Source organism: Palaemon carinicauda, chromosome 18 (assembly GCF_036898095.1).
Source record: "Palaemon carinicauda isolate YSFRI2023 chromosome 18, ASM3689809v2, whole genome shotgun sequence".
NCBI classification, from domain to species: domain Eukaryota; kingdom Metazoa; phylum Arthropoda; class Malacostraca; order Decapoda; family Palaemonidae; genus Palaemon; species Palaemon carinicauda.
The window spans coordinates 27198680-27211878 of NC_090742.1; the positions used below are offsets into that span (position 1 = coordinate 27198680).

Below are 13199 nucleotides of genomic sequence, written 5' to 3' on the forward strand. Positions count from 1 at the left end.
ATCCTCATTGTTCACTGTTGAAGCAAAGTGTAGGACCTTATCCAAGGACCATGAAATGGGCTTCGGAGGGGCTCCAGGGCTTAGGGATCTTGTTAAAGATTTCGTTTGACAAGTCTGCTTGGAAGGCGTATACCAGAGGTCTAGTCAAGGCTGATTTACACATCGTTATCGTGTTGGCTGCTAAACCTTATTTATGAAGGTGAATAAAGAAGGATAAACAGAAGTCTACTGATGTTTCTTTTGGTCCTTTTGTCTTGACGAAAGCAACCCACTTCCTCCAAGATGACTCGTATTGTCCTCTAGTAGACTTAAGACTTATATTCTTCTAAGAAGTCTATACTGTCTCTCGAGATCCCAAACCTTTTCTTTACTGCTAAGGAGAGAAAATCATGAGATGAAGCAAATACAGTTGACTTCTGTACTTGTTGAGTCAGTACTGGGTCCGGCAGAGGGACCCAGCCTCAGCTTCAGTTCCAATACCAGAGGGAACCAATTGCTCTTCAGCCACTTGGGAGCCACTAGAGCTGCCGTTCCCTGAAAGGATCTCAGCTTGTTGAGGACCTTCATTATGATGTTGGTTGGAGGGAACAGGTAAATTCTGTTCCATTTGTTCCATCGAGGGACATGGCGTCCACCGCTTCCGCTAGAGGGTCCTCGTATGGGGTCACGTAACGAGGTAGTTTCTTGTCGCTCATCGCGAAGAGGTCGATCTGCAGTCCTGGGACTTGACGTAGATGAAGGAGAATGATCCTGCATCTAGGGACCATTCTGACTCTATCGGCGTGAGCCTGGATAAAGCGTCCGCCGTCACATAGATGATATAGAAAATGGGATTAGCATCCAAGAAATACAAAATGAGGTAAAATCAAGGATGGAACTTAAAGGAGAAATAACCAACAAAGGCAGAGACTTTATGAAACCCACTAGAGGAAGGGTAGCTAAGGCCAAGAAGACTAAACGACAGCCTAGAAATGTAACTACCACCAAAAACAGATTCCTCCTCCTAGCAAAGGAAGAGGAAGATATAATGTTGTTAATTGGAGACTCTATGGTAACGGACCAAGGGGAGCACTTCTGCCTCAAAAAGAGATGAGAGGTCAGGTCCTATCCACGTGCCAATGCACAGAATATAAAAGTAGTAGTAACTAAAACTACAACAGAGAACAAGAAGACCACTATCATTATTCAGGCAACTGGAAATGACCTATTCTCAAGAAAGAATTCTGCTAGGCAAACATGATATTTTCATTATAAAATAAATTTTTTAATATACTTACCCGGTGAATATATAAATAGCTGACGTCTCCGACGGTCGACAGATTCCAAAAACTCGCGAGCGATCGCCATGAAGGCTGCCGGGTGTGCCCACCAGCGCCGACTATCGGCCAGATACCGCATATACTTCTCAACCAAACCAGTTCTTCTCAGTCCGTAGGGTCTCTATCGGGGAGGAAGGGAGGGCCTTTAATATTATATATTCACCGGGTAAGTATATTCAAAAATTTATTTTATAATGAAAATATAATTTTTAAATATTAAACTTAGCCGGTGAATATATAAATAGCTGATTCACACCCATGGTGGTGGGTAGAGACCAGTATTAAAACAATAAAGGCGTATATGCTCAAGAGTTTTTGACAACTATTCAAAAAACAAACTTAAGTATAGGTACCTGGTAAGGAAGCCGACTCTGATAATTACTCTGCCTCATTAGTCCGCTATCCTCACGAAGCCCAGCGATCCTCTTAGGATGCTGAAAGACTCCCAGGAGCTGCTATATCCAGGGTGAACACCCCTATAACAGGACCTCATCAATACCCTTAATCTGGGCGCTCTCAAGAAACAATATTTTGACCACCCGCCAAATCAAAAAGATTGCGAAAGACTTCTTAGTCTCCCGTACAACCCAAAATAAGATTAAAAATTTCAAGAGTAGATTAAAAGGATATTGGGATTAAGGGAATGTAGTGGTAGAGCCTTCACCCACTACCTTCACCCACTACTGCACTCGCTGCTACGAATGGTCCCAGTGTGTAGCAGTCCTCATAAAGAGTCTGGACATCTTTCAAGTAATATGAAGCGAATACCGACTTGCTTCTCCAAAAGGTCGCGTCCATAATACTTTTAATGGATCTATTTTGCTTAAACGCTACTGAAGTTGCTATCGCTCTAACTTCATGAGCCTTGACTTTAAGTAAATTACGATCCTTCTCACTTAAATGAGAGTGTGCCTCCCGAATCAAAAGTCTAATAAAATAAGACCACGCATTCTTAGACATGGGCAAAGAGGGCTTTTTAACGGAGCACCATAAAGCCTCTGAACAACCTCGTAGCGGTTTAGTTCTGGATAAATAAAATTTAAGAGCTCTAACGGGGCACAGCACTCTTTCAACTTCATTCCCCACAATCTCAGAAAGACTGGGGATTTCAAATGATTTAGGCCAAGGACGAGACGGAAGTTCATTCTTGGCCGAAAAACCAAGTTGAAGAGCACATACTGCTTTATTAGTGGAGAAGCCGATGTTCTTGCTAAAAGCATGTATCTCACTAACCCTTTCAGCCGAAGCCAAGCACACCAAAAAAGTGTCTTGAGGGTAAGATCCTTCAGGGAGGCTGAATTTAATGGTTCAAACCTGTCTGACATAAGGAACTGTAGGACCACGTCCAAGTTCCAAGCAGGAGTCGAAATATGACGCTCCTTGGAAGTCTCGAAAGACTTAAGCAGGTCTTGGAGATCTTTGTTATTAGAAAGATCCAAACCCCTATGCCTGAAAACAGAAGCTAACATGCTTCTGTAGCCTTTAATGGTGGATGCAGAGAGGGAGCGACCGTTTCTCAGATAAAGCAGAAAATCCGCAATCTGCGCTACAGAGGCACTGGAAGAGGAAATAGAGGAGGACTTGCACCAGTCTCTAAATACCTCCCATTTCGACTGATAGATCCTGATGGTAGAGGATCTTCTAGCCCTCGCGATCGCTCTAGCTGCCTCCTTCGAAAACCCTCGAGCTCAAGAGAGTCTTTCGATAGTCTGAAGGCAGTTAGACGAAGCGTGGGGAGGCTTTGATGAAATCTCTTTATGTGAGGCTGTCGCAAGAGATCCATCCGAAACGGCAGACTTCTTGGAACGTCTACCAGCCATAGAAGTACCTCTGTGAACCACTCTCTCGCGGGCCAGAGGGGAGCAACCAACGTCAACCTGGTCCCTTCGTGAGAGGTGAACTTCTGCAGCACCTTGTTTAGGATCTTGAAAGGTGGAAAGGCATAAACGTCCAGGTGAGACCAGTCCAGCAGGAAAGCAGGAAAGCAGTAAGTCGAGAGCCTCTTTGTCAGTGAAGTCGCAAAAAGATCTATGGTGGGTTGACCCCATGTCATCCATAGCTTCTCGCACACAGTCTTGTGCAACGTCCACTCCATGGAGATGACTTGTCCTCTTCTGCTGAGGCAGTCCGCCAAGACATTCATTTCTCCTTGCACAAATCTCGTCAAAAGAGAGATGTTACTTTCCTTAAATGGAGTTCCTTCTGATCCGTGGACCAAAGACCCGAGCATTCCAGACTGTCCAGTGGAGCTCCCTAACCCAAATCCGATGCATCTGAATACAACACATGGTTTGGGTTCTTGATCGCAAGAGAAAGACCTTCTCGAAGTCTGATGTTGCTGTCCCACCAAGTCAGACATGTCTAGACTGAGTTGGAGATTGGGAAAGAGATACTCTCTAAGCCCTTCTCCTTGTTCCAATGGTTTAGGTGAAATTGGAGAGGGCAAAGGTTGAGTCTCCCCCAGAGAGATAAACTACTCCAGCGATGAAAGAGTTCCCACGAGGCTCGTTCAAAATCTTACAGAGCAACTGTTTTTCTCTTGCAAGTGACGGACTTTTAACAGAGCTTGTTCCATTCTTGTGGGAGACGAAAAGGCCCGAAAAATTCGACACTGTATCTCCATTCCCAAATAAAGAATAGTCTGGGATAGAGTACTGTAAGTTACGACTTCTCTACGTTCACTATGAGACCTAGTTCCTTGGTTAGGTCTAATGTCCATTAGAGGCTCTCCAGACAGCGATTTAATGACGACGCGCTGATTAGCCAGTCGTCAAAATAAAGGGAGGCTCTGAATCCTCAAAAAATGTAGAAAGCTTGCTACATTTTGCAAGAGCCTTGTAAAAACAAGAGGAGCAGTAATGAGGCCGAAGCACAGTGCTCGAAATTGGTACACTACTTTCCCGTCCACAAACCTCAGATGTTGTTGAAAGTTTGGATGAATCGGGATGTGGAAGTATGCATCCTGAAGGTCGAGAGAGACCATCCAGTCGCCTTCCCTTACTGCTGCCAAGACAGATTTGGTAGTCTTCATCGTGAACTTTGTCTTGACAATGAACACATTGAGCGCACTTACATCTTAAGTACTCCTGCAGTGAACGTTGCTGCCAGATCATTGGAGCCATCCCTGATAGCCTTGTTCATGCATGACATAATTGTACAGCAATACATTGACAGCTGGAGAGACCTTCTTACTTAAGGCTCCCAGGGACCAATCCAACAAATAAATACTTCAAACGCTCGAAAAAACTCCTAACAGGAGATGGTCTAGCTCTGAAGCAGACCATAAAATCTTGGAGCGTCTCATGGCTAGACGACGAGGAGAGTCCACTAGGCTTAAGAAGTCTCCCTGGGCAGAGGCAGGTACTCCCAAGCCGAGAACTTCTCCTGTGTCACACCAGACGCTCGAGCGAGAAGCTAATTAAGAAGGAGGAAAAGCAAAAGCAGACTTTCCTAAACTTCTCCTGGATTCCAACCAGTCTCCCAGTAAGAACATGGCTCTCTTGGAAGAACAAGAGAGAACTGACTTCGTAAATGTAGGAGTCGAAGAAAGTCATGCCAAGAGTAAACTCAGACGGCGGAGCAGCCGTTACAAAACAAGTAGGACAAAATTTCACTAAAGAAATTCATAATTATAAAACAAGGGATTGTTGGACCACCCTAGGATACTCCTCTTCTGAATGACTCCCCAAAGGTACATTAGTTGAAAGGGGGTCATCAACTTCTTCAGAAGGCACATCATCTGATAAATCTAAAGTCTTGCGAGAAGGAGATTTATATTCAGAATGACGTGAAGGAAAAGCCTGACAGGCTACATCAACTTGTATATGAACAGAAGTTAAAGTTGGAGGGTCGATGTCACGTTGTGACTGCAGAGAATGTTATTCTACTACACGTCGTGACAGAAGTAACTGACGTTCAAACGTCCCGTAGTAACAGCGGTGACTGCTGTTCGATGCTATATCGTGACTACGATGACTGACCCTCGACGTCACGTCATGTCTACGGTGTCTACCGCTCAACGTCACGTCGTGTCTGCGGTGTCTGCAGCTCAACATCACGCTGTGACTGCGGTGGCTGACGTTCAAAGCGATCAAAGTTACATCGAGATTTATGCTCTGCATCTCGTTTAACAGCAAAGCTGTCACTAGGGATAACGTCAGCGTGGCGTAACAAAGCTCGTTTAGAAGGTTGAAGACCCGAATCACGTATCCCAGAACCGTGACGTACAAAAAGCAAAGGATCCTTTCGCACAGGAGCAGGATCGTAAGCTTCTATTAAAGAAGAAAGCTTTAACAGCATATCTTGCAAAACACTTAACTTCGGATCAACCTGTGACTGACGTTCAAACGTCACGTAGTAACAGCGGTGACTGCTGATCGATGCTATATCGTGACTACGGTGACTGACACTCGACGTCACGTTGTGTCTACGGTGTCTACCGCTCAACGTCACGTCGAGTCTGTGGCAGAAACGTCTGTACGTCTGTACATGAACGTCATCGCTATGAACGGGACTCTCATGATGACTACAGCTAGGACGTTGAACTTGTTCTGAAGGAACTAATAAACGTTTCAACCGTCTCGAAACCTTACGCCCAGGCTTTTAAAGAGACGAATCATCGGAAGACGAGGAGAAACTTCGTCTCTCCTGTCTTATGGCAAGGACGTGCTTGACGAGCAACGTCTGATACCTTTGAGGGAACGTCTGTTCGTTGGTTTACACCCCTCACTCCCTTAGGTCCTACGACATTCCTTCTCCCTGGTGCAGGGGAGCCTGAAAGAGGTCTTGGACTAGGCAAGCGACAAGCACGAACAAACGAACCCTCCGCAACACAGAACATGTTTTTTTCACTTTCTTCACTGATATCGCATTTTTTAATAATTTCACATTAGACATGAATAAAGCTGATTTCTACCTGAAGCACGCAATTCTCCCTTAAATCAAAAGGTTAGAATTGCGAAATGAGTCGTATAATGTAAGCACATTAGTACAAAATGAAACACACATGCAAAAATCAATAAACATATACATATATATCGAATAAAACGGAAATATATAAAGTTAAAAAGATCAGTGACTGGGGATGAGACTAAAAACTAGTACACTAAGGACTACGTTTTCAATCTCTCACCGTACAGTGCCTTGGGATGAGAATAAAAACTAAAACGTTTTATCCTCTCTCCCCGTACAGAGGCTTGGGACGAGAGTAAAAATCTGAATCGAGAACAACGTTACTCGCTCCCAAACTCCTTGTACAGAGACTTTGGACGAGAATAAAGATCGGATCGTTCTCTCTTTCTCTCTCTCTCTCTCTCTCTTGTCACTCACAAGAGAATGGCTCACTCACTCTTCGTCAATAACAGGTTATTTGACTAAAGGAAAAAACTGAAAGGACTAAGAAATTGAAAATTAACATGTTCCTTTAAATTAGTATCGAAAAAACTTCAGTTTGAAAGAAGAATGAACAAAACGTCAAAATCGATTTACTCTTTCTGCAAAGTGAAACCGTGATTCTCTCTTTCTCTATCGTAACGATAGAGCGCAAACTGCATAGCATAAATAAACCAAACGTTAGTTCATCTTTGAAAAACAGCACGAAGACTATTCAAAGAATAAATTTCTTAAAATATTTTCTAAAAATATTCATCTCATCACTCTTACAGAGCAACTGTTTTTATCTAAACAAAAATAAAAGTTGAATGGGCTCAACGTTGTTTAACTTCGTTTTCCAAGTCAGGACCGCCTACAAAGAATAGGTAAAGGCCGCATATAAACAAAAACATAAAATTTATCTCGGTGTTTAGTATAAATGGAAAGCTAATCGAAGAGGCCTAATAAAGGCGGGTGAGATATAAAATATATAGAGGTAAATCTATAAATATCAACAATAATTTATAAAGTGATAAAATAATTACTAAAAGCCTTTAACACACTTCCGTACACTGAGGGAAGGGTCGGCCATCTTTTCTCTATGGAAAAACCAGAGCGAGATTAAAAAAGCAAGGGCAAAAACTTTTCCTCTCCTTTCAAAAGCATTTCTTTTGAAGATAGTATTGAATAATCCAACACGGCGAAAGCAATAAAACCAAAACCAAGTACTTCACCAATCGGTAGAAAACTCGAGGTCAAGCGCGAGCGGAACCAGTGTTGTCTTTAACACCGACAGAGAAGAACTGGTTTGGTTGAGAAGTATATGCGGTATCTGGCCGATAGTCGGCGCTGGTGGGCACACCTGGCAGCCTTCATGGCGATCGCTCGCGAGTTTTTGGAATCTGTCGACCGTCGGAGACGTCAGCTATTTATATATTCACCGGCTAAGTTTAATATTTAAAAAAAACCTTTGGTTAAACAGCTAGAAAAAAAAACTGCTGAAATGGTTAGAAACAAGACCAATACTACTACTGTATAGTTATGGAAATTCACCCAAGACTCAATGTCAGCCACTTCGCCCTCAGTAAGGCCATAGGAATAAGCGAAAGGCTTAAGACCATATGCCAGAAAAAAAAAGATAAAATTTATAGATCTCTGGGACACTTTCTACAGCAAGAAAAAATTATACAAAAGAGATGGAATACACTTTAGCGAAGGAGGCAAGAGAGTATACAGAAACCAGCTCAATCTCAGAACGTACAATTACTTAAACACTGAAGACCTAGAACAAAATAGACCCTTAGAAAATCCTCCAAAAACAGAGGAAATTTGGCTTACTACTTGGATAATACATATAAAAGTAAAACTAAAACACTAATAAATCAGGGAAACTAGTAAAGCCACAGAGGAAGAGAAAAACAATAAAAAATTTCTTCAGAGTGACACAATTTAATGCTGTCAGTTACAAACAAATTGGAAAACTTCAAGGCAATGATAGCCAGTGAGGAACTAGATGTCATAGGCATTACCGAGACCTGGATTCAAGAAAAAACAAAGGATTCTATCGGGGAATACAAAATCCCAGGTTTCAAGCTTTTCAAGAAGGATCACCTTGTCAAAAAAGGTGGAGGGATAATGTTCTATGTTAAAAATCACTTAAACCCCCATAGAAATCAAATTAGAAACCAAATGTGAAGTGACAGTTGCAAATATTAACACCATAGGAAACACATGTCCATGCTAATAATATACAGATCATCACTTCAAACACAAGAACAAGACAAAGATCTAGATAGAAAACTTGGGCAAGAAGTTAACAATAAGCTAGATGTCCTAATGGGAGACTTCAATGCAGCAGTAAACTGGGACACTATGAATTCTACATCAAACATAGAGGAACATAGGCTACTAGAATTTGTCAACAATGATTTCATCCATCAGTGGGTCAATAAACCAACCAGTGGAAACAAAATACTAGATATTGTTCTAACAGAAAAGAAAATTTAGTATCAAGTGTTTCAGTACGCAAAAATATTAACAAAAAGTACCACAAAATAGTTAGGTTTCAGGTAAACATTCCTCTTCTAAAAGAAAGGAAAATTATTAAAAACTAGATTAGAGTCATAGTAACGGGATAAAACTGAAGGAATACACCAAAAATTTAGAATACGACAAAAGAGGGAACATAGATACACAATGGGACCCCTTTGTAGTAATATATAAAGAAAAAAGGGCTAAATGTATATTGCATAGAAAAATTTTACCATGTGGAACTCAACAACTTAGGTGGTTCAACAGAGAAATAACCAATGCAATAAGAAATAGAGACAGGAAACTAATAATATGGGTTCACACAGCCTTCAATTCATGAAATTACCGAGCACAAGAAGTTAGGCCGAAAAGTAGCTAAACTAGTTAGCAAGGCTAAGATCAATGAAGAGAAAAGAGTGGATTCAGCTAGTAAAGAAAACCCAACACAATTTTTTGCATATGTAAACAGTAGAAAACCAATCAAAAACAACATTAACCCATTAAAAGACTTCCAAAATCCTTGTAACACACACACTCACTCACTCATTCTCTATCCCTCTCTAATCTTGCAGACATGACTAAGCTTTTATTGGATCATACACCACTGTACGTAGCTCTGTAAGAATCTTAAGGGAATGATAATATTCTTAATACATGGACAAAGATAAAAATAAAATAATATTACACTACTGCACTGCATTATGAAGATAGGTGTTCAGCAAATTAAAATTACCATGTAATTTTTCATAGGATATACAGAACAATATTAATACATAAACAAAAAAATATGCCATTGCTTGGTACTGTACTTACCATGATAAAAGAACAATTGAAAAAAGTGGAGAATGATGAGAGGAGGAAAGAAGGCATTGAGGTGGACATCAAATGCATATCCCCACTCGACATCCTGGTCTCTACACGTTGGCTTTACTAAGTAGTGATTTGTTAGAGCCCTGTAATAAATGATATGATTAAAAACTGCAAATTTATCATCTATACATTAGATTCTCCTCTCCACTGAAATCTCATTTGGTTTAGGTCTTTCTCTAGTCTTTTTCTATAATTTTCTGGGCATTTCTACTGATCTTTATCATGCTACTTTTGTGTAGGGTATATTACTATTGAGATTAATTGTTCCTCACCCCTATTCATTATACTGTATATCCAAAATATATAAATCTTCCTACAAGTATTTCCCAGCAGTTGCAAAATGTCTGCACCTTCATCACTCATACCATGATCTTGCATACACACCATAAAATTTTGCTCATTTACTAATTGGTTTTGCCCCTATGTACCAGTAGTCTAACAATTTCTATTCCATTTTAACCAGCCTGTTGGTACAATGATTTTTTTCTGTTCGCACTATACAGTACCGGCCTTTTGCTTCAAAGTCCCCAATATAAAAGTTTATCCCTTTTACTTACAGCAGGGTTTTTCTCCAGGGTTGTTCTTCTGATACAATTGGAATACAGTATTGCATATCTCTCACTCTGTATTGCGCAATCCTGAGCATATGTGACAACATTTATTAATTTAATCTACATAACTTAGTTCACCACCCTCTCATCTCCTCCCAAGAGTATTATCTAAACTTTTCATCAAAATAAAATCATGCACTTGTATTTCAACTTCTTTTTTCTTATATATCACATTCACAATATGCATATATAAATCTTATAACTACATCACCCGTTCCTTTATTGCTTAAAACACTAAAACATTTCCTACCTAACACTGAATAGTCAAAAATGATTTTAAATTCCAATTACAAAATAAAGTCATGGAGTTAATTTCTTTCTCATTTTCATCTAATTTAAATAAGGAGGTAAACCATTTTTAATTAATAGCTTTAAAGTTAATGGTTTATTCCCACCTTTTACATACTACAGTCACTGAAGCATTATCATGAGCAATCTGGACATCTGAGAATATAAACACAAAAAACCCTGAAAGAAACTCATCCAAACTAATTCTCTCACAGAAAATTGCCATTATTCAATTCAACTCCATTCACATTTGTAACAGTAACAGAGCATATCTATAAACAGTTATACAATATGAAAAATAAATATAATCATTAATGGAACAATCACAATATCATGACTAACATCTTTAATTGTAGATTAGAAGATTTTAATGATCAGAATAAATAAGGGAAATAAAATATAATCTTAATTCTACTTCAATCAACAAGCAAATTCATATGGGTCAACGAATGATTTAAATTTTATAATCTTTACAATACATGTCTGATTACTGAAGTTGCAATGCATAATGGGATAGATTCCTGTACAGGATAAATCACATGTATCATCATAAATACAGTATACTCTACTTAATATCTTACCATAAGACTGTTGCAACTAAGATCCCAACAGCTAAAGTGTCAACACATACAGTATACACAAGAAATCTGAGAAAACTTCCAAAGCTAAGCTTCAACACCACAGCAAATCCAATTGAAGTCACTGAAAAATAAGAAGAAATATATAAAACATTCAACCACTAAATGAATTCAGTGTATATAGCAATACAGAAAATAGTTCAGCTAAATATAAAATGAGATGAATCAATTCTTATAGGAAGTTTGTCACTGAAATCTACTAAATATTAAAATCTTGCATTATCCTAAAAAATACTTCCTAATTAGAGTTCATAGTTTAATAATCGAGTCAAAATGACAATCTTCAATGGCAATCTGAAAAATAACACATAGGGTTCATTATGCATACATTTATAATTACAGAATGCAAATACAAGAGTGCAAACTTATGAGAGTGCTAAGAAATATATCTTAAAAGACAAAGTTATTTTGATTCACTATAAGTTCTCTATCTTTTTTTTTTCTTTTAAACCAGCCAAAAGGAAGAGAAAAAATTGAAAAAGTTGAAACTGATGAAAATTTCTTTGGTAAGGCTACTGTAAGTACCATCATGATCAACAGTTACATCAGATCTGGCTTTTCGATGGTATCACGCAAGGCTCCAAGTAAATCTTAATCATCATTCTACATAAAGAAAGGAAAGACCGAAGTTCAGGAACTTCATTGCCCTTGATAAGGCAGTACATTAATGCAAGATGGATTGTGATCAGAGATGGTTGGGCTCCTTATCGTATCCTTTCTGATGAAGGCTACGTACACAAAGTAATAAATAATAGTGAGCAATTTGCTAATCCAAATAACCCTAGTGTTCACAAACAGAGAATTGAGCGGTGATGAAGAAATATCAAGAATTAGGCCAAGAGGTTTAGCATGAAAGTCCAGTATTCCAAGCAGTATTTTTCTAGGTATCTATTCATGGATACCTATCAGGATAATCCTCTCAATTTTATTTGGAAATGGCTAAATTATATGTACCGAATGGCAACCACCTGTGTCCTCCAGTAGAATTCTTTGGTACGGATAAAAAATCTACTGAATTCGATTACAGTAAAAAAAAGTATCCTACGAAAAGGTTTTACTACGGTATTGCTAATTGGTTAGTTAAGGTTAGTTTTCAGCATTTCATTTGTAAAATGATTTGAAAACCAAAATTATATACACCCTTATTCCATACTCAAATGTTTTTCCCTCCGCTACTATTCATGCCAAACACTTCTTTGTTCCTAAGCGGCATATAAACCCTCGCCCTTTAATTAGGGAGTTCATTTTGGTCCGGGCTGGAATAGGCTGTTACAAGTTTTAATGCATTTGCTTCGGCAGCTGTAGTTTACGTATGTACAAAACGCCTCCTACCAAAACTAATATTTCTTTCTCTTTTCAGAATGGTTGTTGAAGAATGGAAGGAAAGAAGAACTTCATGTTTGCTGGGAGGGAAGGGTGGAGTGGATGCTGCAACCGGTTCATGGCGAAACTGGCTGTAGATCCACACTTTCTTTGTACCTCTTGTAGTGGGCATGTCTGTTCACTCGCAGGCATTCCTTGTTCTGAATGTCAATCTAGCTGGCCTACGACCTGAAGGGGAAGAAGTGAGCAAAGCGTTTGTTGGAGTTGGACCGGGCCCCGCTCAAAAAGACACCAGCGAAGTCTATGGCTGCTGCTATCACCTCAGGTAGTGTGACTATTGGTTCATGGGGAGTATGCTGCATTGGTCAGAAGATCGCAGATTAAAATCAACCTTTTTTTTTTATTTTGGCTTCATTGGTGCGATGGGTATCACTACTGGTCGCCACTTCCTTCCGAAGCCTGAAGGCCCTTCGTCCATGACAATGCAAGCTACTGACGATAAGTTTCACCTAAGGAAGTCTTTGGCTTCCTTACGTCTTTCAGGTAGGCCCTCCATGACTTTTTTGAGGGAGTTGGCTACCTCTCCTTTGGGAACTCCTGTGCATTTATTTGTTTCCCAAGAGTCTGCAGTGATGCCAATGGTGAAGGGCTTAGTGGTTACACGAGGTGTTAGGGAGCCCAGTGGTTCCACAACTCAAGAAACAAAAAAATAAAAAGTGGAAAGTCTGGTATGGTGCCCCAGTCCGGAA

The 13199-nt window shown here is 39.8% G+C and overlaps 1 protein-coding gene across 5 annotated transcripts in view; it reads right to left on the bottom strand.

Annotated features, from left to right (window-relative positions):
* The window catches only part of Unc50 (Unc50 RNA binding protein), a 218876-nt gene that overhangs the window by 18972 nt on the left and 186705 nt on the right, over positions 1 to 13199 (bottom strand). For all 5 annotated transcript variants that reach the window (XM_068392189.1, XM_068392192.1, XM_068392191.1 and 2 more), the window contains exons 5-6: positions 11071 to 11191; positions 9534 to 9673 (exon numbers count right to left, since the gene is read on the bottom strand). In XM_068392189.1, coding sequence (XP_068248290.1) covers positions 9534 to 9673; positions 11071 to 11191 — 261 coding nt within the window. The remainder of the gene's footprint in view (positions 1 to 9533; positions 9674 to 11070; positions 11192 to 13199) is intronic.